This window comes from Leptosomus discolor, chromosome 9 (assembly GCF_034619465.1).
Source record: "Leptosomus discolor isolate bLepDis1 chromosome 9, bLepDis1.hap2, whole genome shotgun sequence".
NCBI classification, from domain to species: domain Eukaryota; kingdom Metazoa; phylum Chordata; class Aves; order Leptosomiformes; family Leptosomidae; genus Leptosomus; species Leptosomus discolor.
Genome location: NC_141399.1, coordinates 14,996,060 through 15,015,456, shown reverse-complemented (window position 1 = coordinate 15,015,456; position 19,397 = coordinate 14,996,060). Strand labels below are relative to the sequence as shown.

Genomic DNA, 19,397 nt, shown 5'->3' with positions numbered 1-19,397 from the left:
CACTGGAGAGAATCTTACAATTATTAAAAAAGGCAAAGTTTTAGATCAATCTTGCAAAATGATCACTTTCTGTCTGCTAGTAACACCCAACCAAATCCATGAGCCCCAAAATTTCCCTAATTCTTTCTCAAATCATGACATGGATTTTTCTGAATCCTTTACACCAAATCTGAGGTAGTCAAAGAAGAAAACAGAACAAAAAAAATCCCCAAAGAGGCAACATTATCATCACAAATTAATCTCAAATTTTCCCAAGTCTGCTGTATGCCCAGAAAACACATCAGAAAGAAGTGGCACTATCTCTTCTGACTGTGAAGCTCCTCAGGGTAAATTCAGTTTAAGGAGGGGCTGCCTGGAAGATGTTCTACATGAGACTGTAGCGAGGTATCTGTTTTCATAGTGCAGATTTAATGTTGATACTATCAGCAATCATTCTTACAGGCTTCCTCTTTTTATAGGCAGCCCATGGAAACTCAACATAAGGTTGAACGGTTGCATAGCAGTGGAAGGAGAGCAAATTAATCAGTCTTCATTACAGAAGCCTCACTGAACCAACCACTTCTAGCCTGAAGGATGGCACTATGAATCTTGGGATTGTTGTATATTCTACAGATGTGGTGCTTTTAATAGAAATAGAGGCAGAGGTAAAACAAACCAAAAAAAAAAGTATTTAGGGTGGGATTTCTAATCCAGTAGCTGTCTAAGTCTGAGCTACTAGGATCAGCGTAACAGCCTCACAAACAGAGAAATATACTTAGGCCACCAATTTGTAATTTGGAAAAATCCTAATCATAAAAGGTATACATGCCCTGCAAAAGACAGATGAAACTAAGTCAGTGCACACATGCTTGAGAATGCTTTTGACTGGCAAGGTCAGGTACTAGCAGCACGACAGCATTTGCGGCCAGCAGACGACAGCGTTTTCAGACAGTTACATGCTGCTTCATGACTGACTGACAACAGAACCTGAACCTGCTAGTTTAAAGGCTATGTTGAAACATATCCAAAGCAAAATTGCAACCACTGTCTTTTAGCAATTTCTATGGAAAAATTATCCCAGCCTGTAAAGCTGTGCAAGCTGTCAGACAATATATGTAACTGTTACACAGATAATTTCAAGCAGACTCAACATTTGTAGAAAATGAGTCCATCGGGTCCTAGCAGTTTCTGACTTAATATTCTGCATTCTCTAAAGTAACTGGATGAGATTTGTCAGCCTCCATCCGAGCCACAAAAGTGATTCTTAGGACAGCAAGGAAGTCAGTAGCTTCAACAACTTTGTTGTAAGTAGGATTAAAACCAGCCCTCCTAATTACTGCAATTGCGATTACGTCAAATCAGTATATTTGTCAGTATTAAGAGAGTGCAGATTTGAAAATAACTATCATACTCTAAAACCCCTGTCCATCTCCATTGTGGATGTGAAAAAAATTGAATACACACAAATTACAGAAACGAAACCACCCATAACAAACAGTAAAAGTTTGTTATGTTTTGTTAGATTATACATTAAAAGTATTATAAATAAATAGTAAATATTATCATCATCATACTGTTCTAAGCTTACATTATGGTCCATTATGAAGTTTGTAAAAGACTTTGATTAATTTTTTCACACCTTAATTTAAAATACATTTTTGTATCTGGTTTACCTGACTCTTGAAAAGAGAAAAACTACGCTTCAACAAGAAGTCACAGACAAACACGCTTCAGTGGAAATCTAAAGGGATTGAAGAGTATGTTTTAAGAAGGCAGAGCACCGCAGCACCACATGCACTTAGAACAGCAGAACTGCATGCATGAGAATCTACATGCTAAAGCTATTACGCCTTTGTTATAGAAAATGTGTACATATTTGCTTTCAAAAGCTAACACATCAAATGCAGTAATTGGAACAAGAGAAAGTTCAACTGCACATCAGAACATTTTACCATGTTTATTGGAAGAACGGCCAAAGCAACTAAGTCTGCTTTTCTTCTTCTCTTCCATTAAGTCAGCCAATGTAACCCCTTCGTGTTAGGTACATGTAATCCCAGCATTTACACAGCAGATGGCAGCAGTTGCAACGCAAAAAATAAAAATGTGTCCGTACGTACCACACAGGCAATATTAGGCAAAACAAATTGAAATTACCGGCAGCGTAACTAATCAGAGTTAAATCCCTCACCTCTCACCGATGTTCGCATTTTGAGCTAAATTCGCAATGCTTTGAAGTCAATGGAAGTTTTCTAATTGGCTTCAGGGTAACTAGATATTGCTTCGTAATAAAGACTTACGACTTTTACTACAGGCATATTTACAATTCTAGTAGTTGAAAGGGATTCCACTATTTAACAGCACTGAATACCTGCCTACTATCAGCAACAGAGATGTACAAATACAGGGGGTTCATATATAAATGACTTAATGACTTCTCTGGTTAGAAATTTTAAAATGCTGGAGTTGCAGGAACATAAACTACATTTTTAAAGATTATGTAAGAAGCTGCTAATCACTGATTTAACTGCCTTTGAAATAAGTATCTTCTCCTGTCACAGAAAGATCTTCTGTATCCTAAACCCAGAGCTCTTCCACATCGCTGAAGAGCTTTATGATGATCTTCTATCACCATAAATCAGCAATAATCTTGATCATCCAGAGGTTTAGGTATTCAAAGTAGCAACCCAGCTGCCTAGAAGCCTGCAAATGATTATTCTGCCTGTCTTGGGATGCTGCCCTACCTTACGCTTCAAAGACAGTTCTAGAAACACATCATCAGTATATTTGGACTAAATTTATTTCCTAAGCTTACTACTCAAGATTATTAACCTGGTGATAACTAGATAAATTTCACCTGACTCCCAAACAGGTAGCTCTCTATCATAACTATGTTCCTAACCCAAAAGCTTCCCATGGAATAACTGGATAGATATCTTGTGCTGCCTCTCATCATACCTCCCCATGCAACATGATACACAGCAGAGCATGTCTTCAGTGCAAGGAGGTGGAGCAATTCAGCAACGCTTCCTCCTTTACACTCTTTTGCAGCTGATACTAAAAATGCAATTCCAAGCCACATATTTAAGCACATGTGTACAAACCCAGAGAAGTGCTTGGAGATTGTCAATTTGCTGGATATTTCCACTCAAAATACATATGCATGCCTGAAATTAAATTCTTGTGATTTGGTTTAAAGTTCTCTTAATTACTTTCATTCTCCCACTTTTACTCTGCAAGTATCCTCCAAATCTTAACTTACCCTAAAATTATGTCTAAGTTAACAGTTTAAAGCCAAAAGCTCTCAAACTCAACAACTATGCAAACGAGTATTTTTGATTTAGGAAAGACCTGTATGACCTAGAAGCTGTTTAAGGAACGCTGGAGCAAATGGTTCTTTTGCAGCATATTATCAAACATCCAATGTGAACAGGATGCAAAAAGTTCCTGGGGTTTCACTTGCAGACTTGCAAACCAAGTCCATCAGCACCATAGCTGACAGTGGGGCAGTCCGACAGTCTGTGCAAACTGGGCATCGCCCACAATTCTGCATGGCAATCTTGTATGAAGTGTATTTACTCCATATAACATGCAATCTTTTACTTCTCAGTCTTAGGATTTTATACTGATAGTCAAACCCACATTTAATATATCCTCTTCCACACAACATCAGTAGCAATAACGAATTACAGTGAACTCTCTGACTTTTTTGCTCTGCTCCAGTTAAAAATCCTCTTTGTGTTACAGATTCTCATATAGATAAATTGTTCCTTTCTGGGTGATGCTACCATCAACATAAACCCACAAGTTCCCCTCCAGCCTCTCATAAAACTGTTTCCTTCCAGTCAGTAACACAGATTCATACCCTGCTTTTCTTGTCAACTAAAGGACTAATAAAATTCTGAAACTCAAAAATATAGATATTTTAAAAACCTTGACTACATGCAAAACAGAGATATGTTTAAAAACAGATATCTCAGTATCAAACCATGTAATTTTCACTATTTTACTACTTCTGAAAAGTACTATGGTTTAAAAGAACAGCTCACAATAAATTAGCAGCATCATAAGAAAAAGAACAGTAATAACATATTCTTTCAATACAGAAAATAACATTCTGAGTTGCCTTTGACAAACCACTTGTAGATATGTTTTCTTAATATACTCAATGGTATCTAAATGAATAAATACCATGACTTTCTGCAGTATCACATGAATAATAAGGTGCTATTTAGCATTAGTACAGATATTGAAATTTTGGCTTTAATCTTTAGTATTAAAATCGTAAACCACATCCTGAATCTATGTTCTCATTTACGTACTAAAAGTTCTCATGAAAATTTTAACTGCTACTATGTAAACACAGCTAAGAGGCTAAAATAACATCTATTAAACAATGACATTATAATACTGCTGTCACTCAAAATTTCTGACATAGAGAAATAAATTATCACTTTTACAGTTGTTGCAATATCATGAAATTAACTTGTTCCTTTATGTTAGGACTCAGGTCAGAAGCACCACAGGGCCACTACAGCATAAATTACCTTTCCCACAATAGACTATACACTACTGTTGAATAAATACACTGTAAGTGCTAATTATACAAAAATCCCACAAGACTTAATTTATTTCACACTCAGGATAATACATCTAGTAAAAAAGATTTTATATTGTTTTCTTAAATATCAGAAAGAAAGATCCAGAACATCATATTCCTATTTCACAACTAAAAAGAAAATCCTCACTATTAGCACAAGGTTATTTCTTATCTGTAGTTTTGGCCATATTTTTTAAGCTTTTTATGTTATTATTATTTCTATTACATGCACATACTGGCAAACACATATTCTTCTTGACTAAGGATTTACGATGATACTTAGTGGCACACAGCTTGTACACACTAACTTTTTACAGAACACAGATAAACAAAGTTTTTAAAGTCTCAGCAGAGATTGAGTGCAGACAATGATTTGCACATGAACAGCTCAGAGCAGAATTTTGATGTAAGTTTCTATTAATGTATTATGACTAACTTTTAATATATTAACAGACATGATTGCTCTGCTAACAAACACTTTTGCAAATGGGAAATCAGAAAGCGACATCAGATAGGCTGATACACCCCAATGTAACATCCTTAAAAGCAGTCAAACTGCCCCACAGCGTAGTAGTACAGAGTAAAGAACACGTACTGTTCCGCTTGCCTTCTTCATCAACCTCTTCATCATTCTCAGGGTCAATGTCTTCTGCCTGTGTAATCCAGTCTAAATATCCCTTCAGATCTTCTTCAAGCTGCTGTTTTTCACGTAGCTTCTGAAAGTCCCCTCGGGCCTTAGCTTTTTCTCTTTCCTTGGAAAACTCTCTATCGAATTCAGATAAAGCAGAAAAAAAAATAGTGATTGTCAAACTCTCAGGCATTTTGACCTAGGTCCTGACATTGCAGAATAACATACTGACATAGAAAATGAACTGAATAAATTGCACCAAAGATTTGAGAGCTTCTTTGAAAGCAAGACAATGGTGCAAAGAAGCCATGGCAAATCCCCACCACATTACATCAACACTTTCAGAGCTTTTATGATTTAATTGAAAATTAAGCAGTATTCTTGACTCTCCCCATATGGAAAGAGACACACCCCCCACTCCCCCCCCATTCAGTTGTGTGCTCTTCTATACAGATTTTAAAATCAGTTCTACCTAATGGCTACAAAGAGAAATTGACTTGCAGTAATCAAGTAATTTCAAAGAGTTAAGTATCAGTTTCAGTGAAAAGGAAATTCCAACAGTCAGTTCTAAAATCTTTCTTCTTCCAGACACGGTTTATTGGCCATGTCCAAACATACTTATTTCAGTGCATGGTTCACAGAATTCCACTAATAAGCTCTCTTTTACTTACATCATGCATGTGCTATTTGAGATCTGGACCTTCTGCCCTTTAGCTCACTAACAGAACCTAGAAATCCTGTCCTCACAGATCAAAAATGCATTGGTTTATATAAATTGAATCCTATATCATTGGCCCAACCTCAAGACAATCTAGTTTAGTTCATGATTTGGGTCAATCCCTAAATTATCACAGAATATTGAAAACAATTAAATTGTACTCTTTGAGAAGGAGGCTGGATAAAATGGCCTACTAAGGTGTCTTACAACACGAATTACCTCCTGAATCTACGATTCCCTTAATGCTATATGACTCAAGACAATTATCAAGTAAATTCCTGCACCACAACATTTCATATGCTGACGTTATTAAAACATTTGGAATGATACACAGCTTCAAATGTGTAACTCCCTTCGCCAGAAGGATTAGACACTTTCCAATTTATCTGAGTATCAATATGGATGATTAGGGGTAGGCAAGCATCTTTTGAACTGTATTGTAACTATGTACCAATTCAGTATTTAAAATTAAGCTTGTTCTAACCTGTTAATCTTACAATAGGGCTGAATTTAAACCCAAAAAATGCCTATATGAATTTATTTATATTGAATTCATTATGAATTTGCCACCCCTTTATTTATCATGAACTTTCACTTGAAATTATTCCCTAATTAATGCACTCTCACAGGGAAATTTATTAAAGCACTCAATGATATCCTTTTTCAAGTGGAAAAATATTGGGAAATTAGTGTAAGGAGTCTAATTGCAAAATATTTTAACAAGGTGAACACAACTATCAATATAATATTGCCCTGCTAACAAAATATAGCAGAATAATAGAAAGTCTCATAATTTTTCAACATACTTTTTCAGTTATTTATTTGGAATTGCAAAGATATAATCTCTCCAGGTTTTTTTTATTCTTATGGCTCTATTTGCAATCTTCAAACACATCTTCTAAACACTAAATTTCTCCTTTAACATTAGTAAATTTAAGAGTTAAATTCTTTACATGCAACTGTGCAGATTTTGGGTTTTTTAATGTTATGTTGCAGAAGCTGAAAAGCCTTCTGTTGCGAAAGCAAAGAGGCAGGCACTTCACCTTTTACACTTGAGGACTTAATTCAACAAAAATTTGGTTTGGCATGCGGAGATCATCCTGTTCCATCTGATGGCACTGTAACGAAGCTGAAGAATGCCAGTGCTTGCTTTGCATTTGCTACCCTTCACCTAGCATCCAAGGACAAGGTCCTTCAAAAGGCTATCTCCACAAAAATGCTCATGAAAGAGAGAGATCTCAACAGATCTCTCAGGGATAACTGTTTTGGGAAAAAAACAAAAAAAACAAAAACAAACAACCACCAAAATATTTAATTGTTTTGGCAGAAATCACAAGCCTATAAGAAATATTTTGGTTTATGGAATGCTGTGTTTAAGCCTCTCTCGGAGAGAGTACCAAGGAGACTGCCCTTTGCATCTGATTGAGGCAACGTACTTGTGACTCTCATTCCGTAGGCAGTATCTTTGAAAAAAAGAGCTATGATGTATGAAGTCAGAAGTAACAAGCCTCGCTAGGTTTTACTAAGTATTCATGTTTTGTTCAGCTAAGTCCTTCAGGTGTTTTTCATTAGGGTGAAGGATGTGTGATGTGTGTGGGTAAAGTAAAATGAAAGCTGCTGTTATTATATGGAGTTAAGTGAAAGAAATAATTTTAAAATTAAACAGTTGGCAAGGCTGGTACTTTCAACAGCACTTCACCCATGACAACCACCTTTTAACTTTGACTTTACATTAAAATGGCTGCACACAGAGAATTAAACCTTTTTTTTTAATATCCACAGCTAACAATGACCTTTCCCTTTAATACAGCACAGAATCAGACTGTCTTGTTAAATGCTGCTCCAATTTATCAGCAGAGGAAGACGAAGTGGTGCTTCATTTCCATGATATTTAAAAATTTTACTTTTATTTTTAAAACCTGACTGTTTGTAAGAAAATATAACACCTAAGACGACTGCATTTTCTTTAGGGGAGGGAAGAATCTGGCTCTATGGTACTTTTTTCTGTCACACAGTCACAATGAAGTGACATCCCTCAGACACACATATGTACATAGTCCTTTTACTGAAACATCATGAATAAGAGAGTGGAATTAAATGGAATTGGGATGTAATGAGTTTACTGTTGGCAGAAGAAAACCATTTTTTTCCAAGAAACAAGAAGTTATTTGAAAAAGATGATAGGGGTGAGATGAGGGAGAGATGTTGGTTCTTTAAAGTTTCTGACAAAGACATTTAGACAAGGTATTTGAATACTTAGACAGAGATATGTAGACCCTGACTGATCTCCTGGAATGAGGAGTAAGACAGCCACTTGTGCAGTATTTCACGGCTATGGAGAATGTAGGGTCCAGGGCAGAAAGAAAAAGGTTCTGGCTATGTAGGCAGCACAGGTACTGGCATGGTTAGATTAATGGCCTGAACTGTCCTCCCTAACTGTCATCAACCCAGGACTCAGTCCAGAAGCCTATGAAGCTGACAGATTTAGGAAATGGCACATTAATTGTAGTAAGTGGACCTAAACTCTGTAAATCTTTGATTTCACAAATGCCTGTGACAAGAGCTAACTTCAAAATACATATTTCATTGTGGTTTGATAAAATTCTGGCATTTGAAAGTGTATATTTGCAGGGGAGAGGTGTTGACCAAACTGAAAAAAATTGTATTCAAAGGGCTGTTATGACTATGCTAGCATTCATAAGGGTCTCTCCACTAAAATGTGATTTAAAATCAGTCTCCACCCAAGTTGCAAACTGAAAAATTCTGAGCTACTCTGATTTGACACCAACATACGTGAAATGAAAATCAGGTCTATTGCCTGAAAGATTTCAGTTTAAAAACAAAATGGATTTAAGTAATTTTCATAAAGCATAGGACTCAATGAACACGTTTTTGTCCCAATTTCAACAACTAGAAAAAGCCAGGATTACTACTGTCTCATATTTCAAAGGATAATATGCTTCAAAATTAGTATTTTAGGCTAGCAGGGCTAGAAAGAGCTTTTTGCAAATCTCTACTTCTGAAGAATCTTATAAAGCACACCTACATAACTTGTATAACAACACCTTGTATAATTAATTACCAGTTTGCCTTCAAAGATATCTTTCTTCAAAACAGTCTATTACTACCTAGATGGAGGCAACTCATTTTTTGATTTCACTGCAAATGCAAATAAATCAGACAACCCAGCCCTAGACAGCCTAATCTTGATCTAATTAAACTTGACTAAAAGTAGCAGCATACGACAATATCCTGTAAACTGAGTAAAGTTTCAAATTGCATCTATAGTGTAAATAACTCAGTTGCACATACAGCAGAAAGGAGACATCGCTTGCAAGATAAAGCATTATATGAAAACTCATCTACATAATCTAACATATTTTTAGTGATAACTAAGCTACTATGTAAAATGCAAGTTCTATTTCTATTGCCCAAAAATTCCTCATCTCCTTGCAGAAAGATGATCTCAGTTTTCTGTTTAGGCACAACATCATCATCATCAATGGTTGTTGAGGCAGAAGCATATAAAATGCAGGTTTTGAGTTCATGCTCCAACAGTCTGGGACAATCATTTTCATGCCAGGTTTGGGTTTTTTTTCTTTAACAGAGTGAAATAACTCCTGCTGGCATGCATCAGCTGGGAATGGCTTGATGCAGCAAAGTGGAGGTGGCAGCAGGGAGTACCTATTGGGACTCCATTACCGCTCTGGTTCTCACACCTTAATTTGAGGCATGGTCACATCAACCAAAAATCCTCAGGTAACAACTTGCTTCAATGTGAGTATCTGATATACTCTCCCTTCTCTCTGTAATTCCCAGACCTGGCCTCCTATCAGCTGAAAGTTCTTCCATGCTAAAGACACTTTTCATAAGGGAGCTCGTGCCGCAACATAAGTGTTGCTGTATCTGCTGTGCATCACTAGGCATTGATGACACGAAATAAAATATTGCCTTCGATGTCTAAGCATAAACCAGGACACTAATTCTTCATTGGTGATATTACTGCCCTTCTTTGTCACTGCAACACAGTTAGAGAGAGAATTCATCTACTGCAGTATGCTACTCACTGCACACAGGGTCTGGTATGTGGAAGGTGTTATGCTAGTGCTATATGTAGAACTGTCACCCAGACATCCTAGACCCTCATTTATGCACAGAGAACATTCACATAATAACAAAATGTACTCATAGGAGTACAGTGTTGGCCTCCAGACTCACAGAAGAGGTTTCATACAGTAGTAACCATACCCAACAACAAATTAGCAGAATCAAATCAGAAAACTCAAACTGCTTCAACTGTACAGATAAGCATGGACAACAGCTCACAGCTGGGTGTTAATGTGTAACAGATACAGAGAGACATAAAAGGTTAAGTAACACCACATCTTTAGTTACTGGAGATTTGTATACACCATTGTTACCTCTTCTTTTAGAAATAATAAAAACTCCTAGGCTGAACACCATAGAGTTATTTCTGCAGCACAAAAAAAAAATTCTAACAGGAATTCTCCTTGAGCAAGGAGCACTGGGTTCTTGATGGGGAAGTGCAAACTGGTATTACCTACCCATAGTTACTTCTATATAGTTTGTTAGCTATTGACAAAATGTACATTCAATGGCTCCAGCACAACCTCTGTGTAGCGCAGAGTGCCTGTAGGGCATTATTGTGCCAGAGTGCACAAGTGTAATGGACCCATCTGTGGGAACAGCAATATAGGGAACAACGCTGAGACACGATGTTTTAGACTGTTAGTATATCTGCATATTCAGATGTGCTTATTCTGCCCTGAGTAGAGACCCGTTTGGCTCAGCATACACTGGATTTCTTAGAGGAAGAACTGGCAGTACTGGGTGTAGGACCATACCACAGAGTGCATTCATCCCACCATCTGATGTGCACTGTCAACACAGTTTTTGAAACTGATGTGGTTTGTTGCTTGCTAGGAGCTCATCAGCCAGCATCTCACAGGCCTAATCTCTAAGAAGCCTTGGTGTGATAAATTCAAATAGGACTGAAATAAAATCAGTTCCTTTCAAGTTCTTCAAGAGTACTGAACTACTCACACTGACTTCAGTGGTCTCTGTCTAAAGCAGTTGGTTATAGTTACTGCTGTATGCAGCTGAAAGTATTTGCCGATTATTTGTTGTTAGTATATTCAACTGATCAGTCAAGGATAGTATTTCCTTATTTTGTATCTATCTGTGTTTGAGTTTTATTTTTGCCAGCTATACAGCAATCAAAAGAACCTGCTTTAGGTCATAACGGCTGACATCTAGAGCTGAAGTCCCTCTCCTCTGTTTGAATGCATATTCTGTTTATCTGTGTGAGGGAGTTAAATTTTTATCTATAACTTTTTTATTTTTTACTAAGCCTTCCCTCTGCTGTGAAAAGAAACACTGTCAAAAACAGTTCGTTTCCCTTTTGCTGAAAGACTATAGATGACAGTTCACTGCCATCTTCTATTTGGTGCATCATTATTCAAATGTCTTTTTCTACAATTTTTTCCATATATACTGCAGACAGCAGTTCTTTGGTGTATAAGCTTATCTATGCCTACATATTTTATATGACATTAATTGACAGATATTGCCGTGAGATTAGCATGGATGAGTACATACCCTTAGCTTTTAGAATTATTATGTATATATATACATTGCAAATACTGTGGGAAAGAAATGGAAAAAATGAGCATTATCTTAGTAACCTGCAAGACCTGCAAGCAGGAGGATGTATGTAAGGACATGTCAAAGCTTATGCTTTGGTGTCCTTTAGCAAGCCAATAAATTCAACATACAAAGATTTATTAAAGTGTGTTTGAAAGGTCTTATTTGTTCCCATGGCTACCCAAAGAAATACTAATGCCTCGAGCAGAAAATGCCGTCAGTGAAAACCATTCCCTAATGATAAGGACTATCTTCAGGAATAGATTATCATGCATCATTAAAAGCCATGCCTCCTGATAAATAAGTTATGAAGTTTTATAATTTATTATTTTCTCTATTCATAGTAAAGCAGTTTAATGCATGCTGAATTACTGGCATATTTATTTTAACTTTCAACACTCTTTTAAAGGTACTTTCAGGGTGGATGAGGATCTCTCAATTCCCTTTTTTAAGGTTTAGCTTTATTTAACTTCCCAATAACCTTAATTTTGTAATTTCTAACAACTTTCTGATTGCAGCTCACTGTCCCTTGCATCAATAGTCATGATATGCTCTGGTCTTTTATCCTGGAGTATTTGGAGGAGGCCTATCCTCAGCTCCCAATTTCCGTGCCTAGTATTTCACGGCTCTGGAAAACACAGGTCCAGTTTATGGCTATTACACATGCTGTGTGTAACCAAAGCTACATGTAAAAACAGGCTCTTGAAGCAGTCCTCCACCCTTCACAGAGCTGGGCAGCTCCTCAGTGGCAATTTCTGTGCCATTCCATCAAGTGTGAAGTTGCCCCAAAGATGCACTGCCTAATCCTTGCATCATAACCAGAGGAATTTTTACAAAGGAAAAAAAAGTGCTCCGGTATCTCTCACAGACTGAGCCCATACCCTGCTGCTGGCTCAAAAGACACAGCAATCAAAATAGAGCGTGACCATGTCATGATCACCCTGTGATTTCTAGGAGCGAAAATAATTATTCAGAGTCACATATAGCTTTAAATTTATAATGTGAACAAACAAATGCAGATCAGCCCAAGATAATGAAAATGCAAAGATATCTGAATACATCTATAGCAGCTTTCCAGAGCTGCAAGTATTCTGTTCTGTATTTCCAAATACTGGCAGAATTAAAAAAACGCAGTCTTATCATGAAAGATCAGCTGACAGGTCCAGGTGTCCAGCTAGATTCCTAAGAAATTCACTGTGCTGAAACAATTTACCAATAGACACATGTTTTGAACCACACCTCCAAACACATTTCCAGATACATTTCTGAAGCTGGATCTAGAGCCAATTTTTTTTAACATGTTTAGGGAGGAGCTGTTTGTCAAGTCTGTTCTCAGGCCAGAGCTACAGCCTTCTTCAGAGTGCACTGTTAAAGCTGGACCAAAAACCATCATCAGACCCCTTTCCTAGAGCTACAATCTCTACTTAGCTCTAGAGCCATTTCTAGGGCACTTTCCAGAAACAGATATTAGGCCAATTTTAGAGCCCCTTCCCAGAGTAGGACTAGGGCCGTTTCTTGAGGTCTTTTTCAGAGCTGGATCTGGAAAGAGTTGGATCTGCCCAACCATTTATTTGAGACAGATTTAGTGCATGATCCAGAGGGCTTTCCCAGAGCCCTTTCTGGAGTTCTTTGCTGGAGCTGCTCTAAGGGTGTTTGTCTCACTTCCCTTTCTCGAGCTGAATCGAGAGCCCATTTCTGGAGCACATCTCTAGAGCTAGGTCTAGGACAAATTGTATAGGTCATTGCTGGAACTGGAACCATTTTTAAATCTAGCTCTGCAATTTCTGAGATGTACTAGAGCCTGAGCTGGATCTGCAGCCATGTCTAAAACCTGACCTGCGGTCTTTTTCTAGAATGCCTTTTCCTGTAGAGTCCTGCAAACTGAAATAGATTTTCAATTCACTTTGAGAATAATGTGAATAATACTAGTGTCTAGTACAGAGCAAAAAATAGAGTATTTTGAAAAAAACTCAATTACCTCAAGCCTATGAATTCTCTCCATGTTTGTTATTCAAGGTAATATATATAAAAAAAAAAATCTCCACAATCACCTTCCATGCAGAAATTAAAATATTTACCACATGCGGATTCCTCTCACACATTACTTCTAATAATTTACACATCTGCTATTAAAAATATGAACACTATTTTTAAGAACGTGACCTTCAGAAGGCAAAACTGACGTAGATCATCAGAAAATACTCACCTTCAGAAACAGCTAGATATAAAACAAAAGATCTCCCAAATCATCATTCTCCTCCATTTGTACAGTATCTAAATACATCAAACATGCAGTGCACAAGAGGCATTACAGAAATACAAAGGGGCAGATGGTCAAAGAGTAACAAAGGAGTGCAAAGAGATGAATGAATATTTTAAAACTGCAAACAGATCAAAACAGCAGACATCTAAATGTACATGGCATAACTTGATATTACAGTAAATAACTTTCACACAGAAAAGGCGTATTTGGCATTCAGATTCCACTTCCAAAATCTGTATGCAAAGCCATGCTTTTCAAGTAAGTTGGCATACTTTTTGCATTCTTGAAGTTTGATTGGTTTAGTAAAATTTAACTTCCTTTGTAGATTTATCATAAACCAAGTTTCATGCTATAGTTTGAAGAGAATAAGACGTACAAGCTTATAACTCTTAAACAAAAAACAAAGAATGCATGTGTTACATATTCAATGCCTGGCTCCAAATGAAGAATGTTATCTTTCTACTAAGGAATACAAACACACCCATAGGATTTTTACTAGTATATCATTTTTACCCATAAAATTTAAACAGGTAGGTTCTATATAGAAAATATGTGAAAAATAATCATTATTATTTATACACAAATGGCATTTAGTGATCAAAATAAATCAGTGTAGTGTAACAGTATTCCACACTGGCCCTTGTCAACATCTCGAGTATGCCAGAATGTGGTTTTTTTTCACTTACATACCAAACATTAGTATGGTATGATAGGTATCTTTTAGGAATACTCTCTCTTTTCCTTTTTCCTTCTGCTCTCAACATCAGTCATTGGTGATATTTATATATCACGTGTCATTTCACTAGTATCATTTTCTTCAGCATAGAAAACAGCAAGACTTGGACAGGCTAGAGAGCTGGGCAAGCGTAGGGTCCTGCACCTAGGGAGGAATAACCCCATGTACCAGTACAGGCTAGGGGTCAACCAGCTAGAGAGCAGCTCTGCAGAGAAGGACCATCCTGGTGGACAGCCAGTTAACCATGAGCCAGCCATGTGCCCTTGTGGTCAGGAAGGCCAATAGTATCCTGGGCTGCATTAAGAAGAGTGTGGCCAGCAGGTCGAGGGAGGTTCTTCTCCCCCTCTACTCTGTCCTGGTGAGGCCACATCTGGAGTACTGTGTCCAGTTCTGGACCCCCCAGTTCAAGAGACAAGGAGCTACTGGAGAGAGTCCAGCAGAGGGCTATGATGATGATTAGGGGACTGGAGTACCTCTTTTATGAGGAAAGGCTGAGAGACCTGGGTCTGTTTAGCCTGGGGAAGAGAAGATTGAGAGGAGATCTTATCAATGTTTGTGAATATCTAAAGGGCAGGTGTCAAGAGGATGGGACTCTTCAGTGGTGCTCAGCAACAGGACAAGGGACAGTGGGCACAAACTGGAGCACAGGAAGTTCCATCTCAATGTGATGAAGAAATCCTTCACTCTGAGGGTGACAAAGCACCAGGGAGGTTGTGGAGTCTCTGCCTCTGCAGCTACTCAAACCCCGCCTGGATGCAGTCCTCTGTGACCTGCTCTAGGTGATCCTGCTTTGGCAGGGGTTTGGACTAGGTGATCTCCAGAGGTCCCTTCCAAGCCCTACCATTCCGTGATTCTGTGATTTCTGTTCACTGGAAATTGAAGGGAAGCCAGCAATGGTTCTGAAGAGCATTAGAGCTCCATAGATCAAGTAATACCTAGAAATCAGTGATGATTTCTTGTCTGCAGAATGGAATCCAAGGAGAAGGGGACACCCCCTCCCCTGTATCATAACAGCAGCTAAAGAATGACTCCATATTCCAACAAATATAATACATATCATAATGTTGCAAACCTTACAAAGTATTTTAAATGTGTTAAATCAAATGTAAAGTTTAGCTGTGAGGGTCTCTCCAGATTTCCAAAGCTTCAGTAGAAGAAATTAATATGTGCAACGAAATACCAACTCTAGCACTACTTTCCCCACAACTTATTTTTAAAAACATAAAAATCTGAAACCAATAACAATTCAAGTCATGCAAGTGAAAAGTGGAATGTTTAGTTAACTGTTACTACAGGACACCTTCACATGACAGGAAGAAAACTAATTGCTGCTTATGACCTTCTTAAGGGCCAGGGAAAGGAACTGTGAAAACCTAATCCCCTAATGATTTCAGGGAAGTCTAGTTACACAGCAACGTTAGGTAACAGTATCCAAAGAAGAAATAAATTACACCACAACTCCCTTAATTTATCTGTCCTTCTCTTGCTTATTTTGTTTGTCCAGTGGGGCTGTGACATGAAAGCTAGGCCCTTAGTTCTGCAACAATTTACAAATTTGTCCCTGAATAAAACAAAGCTGATATGACTGTATAAATCAGATTTTACAGGGTAAGACTTGGAAGGAAGAGATTAAATCTAAAAGTCAGCAATGTGTTTTTAGCACTACCTCTTTTCTTTTAGGCATCTGCTTTGTAAAGTGATTCTGACAGTAAAGCAAAACCTATTCTTTCATTAGTTTCCTGTGTGCAACATTAATCTATCACGGATAAATGACTTACGATTTTTAAAAACACATTGTAAAACCATCAAATAAAAACACTATCGTAACATAGTTACATCAGCAACTGGAAATTTTGTTTGATTGCCTGACTTCCAGGAATATAATAATGTACTACAATTCCTTTCAAATCTAATGTACAACATGGCAAAACCATGAATAGGGCTGCACACACAATCAGCAGTCTGATGACACTATCAACTATGGTGTCAGACTGCTTTCTATGCAAGAGAAATTTTTCTGTCAACTGACAAAGATGGCACAGCTTGCCTAAGATTGCCAGAACAATACTGTTTGTTGTATAACTAAAAGTTAATACATACAACTATAACAGTTTTCTTTTAGTATTCAAATGCTAGCAGGATCTTTTATTTATTTATTTATCAGAAAATATCTTTACCATAAACTGAAGTTTCCCAAGCTCAAGTATGTTTGAAACCAGAAAATGGCAAAGGAAGTGGAATTGTAACCTCAGTAAGGAGGCTTTGTAAGAAAAAACATTGCAAATAAACTACTGTTTTAAACCACATTATACAGCTACAACTGACACACTTTAGTGCTTGGCTGGAGTCTGGAGTACACAAACCAGCGAAAAGCTGTGACTATCTCCCACTGACAAGTATATGAAATTGATACTTGATTATTGATAAATATATCAGCTTGCTGGTGCAGGTTGTCACAGCAGTACACAGCTCTGCTATATAGGAAGCACTAAACACTTTGTGTCAAGGTAACCTAGTCATACTCTTTCTGTAAGACAGATCTTGGAGCATCCACTAAAAATATTTTGCAATGTGACTGGCAAACACAAATAACACTTCAATTATTTTATGGATATTTGGACAAAAGCGAAAGTTGGGCTTTCAGAAAAGGACACTTGGCTATAACTATAGGGGAGAATATTTTTACAGGTGCACCACCCATCTCTGTGTGCAAAATAATGTTTCTCCCTGCTGGAATATTATAGAATAAGGAGATTAGTGCCTCATTTAATGAATATTTTTGGCAAGCATGGTGAACGTGATGTCAGACAGATACAGGCACCAGAATCACACAGTTCAGTCAAAAGAGCAAACACTGGTAGGATGACAGAAGAATCTCAAGTGCATGCAGAAAAGCCATCGCTGAGAAGCTTGAGTAAATGCAGAGGCCATCTTACAAGTAGCAGTAGCATACACAATGTTAACTCAACTGCTTACCCACTAAGTACACCAAGAACCAGGTTAAGTACGAAAAATGAGCCAAGGATGATAAGACTAACAAAATAGATCCATGGCCATTCACATCCTATTGCATCATTTACCTGTAAAATGTAAGGAAATAAGTTATGATTCAGTCATTGATTAAACAGCAGAGTCCTTTTTGCAGCTGCCAGATCACGTAGGTTTCAACAGTGAAATTTTATGGCTTATTCAGTTCTTAAAAAGAATCATCAACGAACATTTGCTTTATTTCTTTACTTACCCAAATTATGTTGTAGATGTGATGCCTTAAAAGATGAATTAAAATAACATTTACATAAGTGCAGGAGAATTATTAGTCCTTTTTATAATTTTGCCACAAGTATGGACATGAAGAATATACACTGGTATGTCTCAACTCTGACTTTGGTATTTGTATGTTATTTATACGATAGCTACAGAAAGCTGTTTCTGTTCTAATTAGAGGAGGAAGAAATAGAGGTTTATTAAAAGATGTCATCACAACTGAAGTCTCACCTGTATAAGATAACCTGTGTGTTCATGGCAACTGAATTCAGGACTCTGCCTTCATGATGAAAAAGGTGTATGCTTACCCGCTCAATACACCAAGAACAAGATTTAGTACGAAAAATGACCCAAAGATGACGAGACTGACAAAATACACCCATGGCAATTCAAATCCCATAGCATCATTCATCTGCAAGAAATAAGATGATCTTATAGAGTAGATCACTATAGTAATTGAAATGAAGAGCAGAGAAAAAAAAGAGTATTTAATCTTTCAGGTGAGATAGCATTCTATGCATTCCTTCAGTATTCAAAGCAGAACAATACAAGAGAAGGCACTGGCCACATTCACTTTGCACTTCTAGTACACATTCTGAATCAAAGTAATGAGGGAACCTAGCACTTGGATCAAAAATATTATCAAACATAAATGGAGTGCTGAAACAGCTCTGTTCTTTAACACTTAGAACACGAATCAAATTTCAGATCTCACTATGTAAAATGATGCTTATAAAGTACATTGAAATATTAGAAATTATAGTTCATACATATCCTAGCTATGTGAATGATCCTTTGAGTAAAGAAGCAGTAATATGTATCTCAACAGTACAAGCAATATTTTTTCTGTAACGTGGAATTTTATTTTTTTTTCCTGAATTATTACAGTTGGATGCAGTGAGACATTTTAAATTAATGCAAAAATAAATAAACAAGAATGAGTTTATGTAAAAACATGAACACAGTTTTATGAAAATGAAAAACTGAAATAAAATTTTTGAAACATAGTGGAAACATGGAAACATTCCGGAAACACTTCTGAACAAAAATTGTATCGAGATCAAGGTTAAATGAAGTTTAAAAAGTTGTTACTGATTGATTTTTTTTTTTTTTTTAAGTAAGGTTGAAGCAACTGAGCTTTAAATACACTCTTTATAGACTTACACAAACTTTTCTATAAAGACCTTTCCCACTGTCTATTCTTAGCGAGCTCATTGTACCTATCAGAAGATGGACTTAAACGCACCCATGGAAATCTAAAAAGGCCTATTCAGAAAAATAGATATGTTTAAAGACAGGAAAATTGGTTTTGGGTAGCATTCAGGTGCAAAAAGACGTTTTGATAAGTTACAAAAATAATTTAAGTTGGAACTTCTGGGAAGTGTCTCTTGTGGGAGAGGAATTACGCTGACTTTTTGTTTATACTGACAAGTTTACATTAGATTCTTCTTAGGACGCTTTTCAGCTATGAAAATTCAGCAGACAATAAAAATTGCACAAGCATTCAAGACTGGTTATAGTATTGTAGAAAAATCTTTGAGCAAACCT

At 37.0% G+C, this 19,397-nt stretch overlaps 1 protein-coding gene across 2 annotated transcripts in view; it reads right to left on the bottom strand.

The window, feature by feature from the left end:
- Window positions 1–19,397, bottom strand: part of CACNA1D (calcium voltage-gated channel subunit alpha1 D) — a 198,204-nt gene that overhangs the window by 89,562 nt on the left and 89,245 nt on the right. For both annotated transcript variants that reach the window (XM_086470607.1, XM_086470608.1), the window contains exons 8-9: window positions 17,562–17,665; window positions 5,172–5,341 (exon numbers count right to left, since the gene is read on the bottom strand). In XM_086470607.1, coding sequence (XP_086326733.1) covers window positions 5,172–5,341; window positions 17,562–17,665 — 274 coding nt within the window. The remainder of the gene's footprint in view (window positions 1–5,171; window positions 5,342–17,561; window positions 17,666–19,397) is intronic.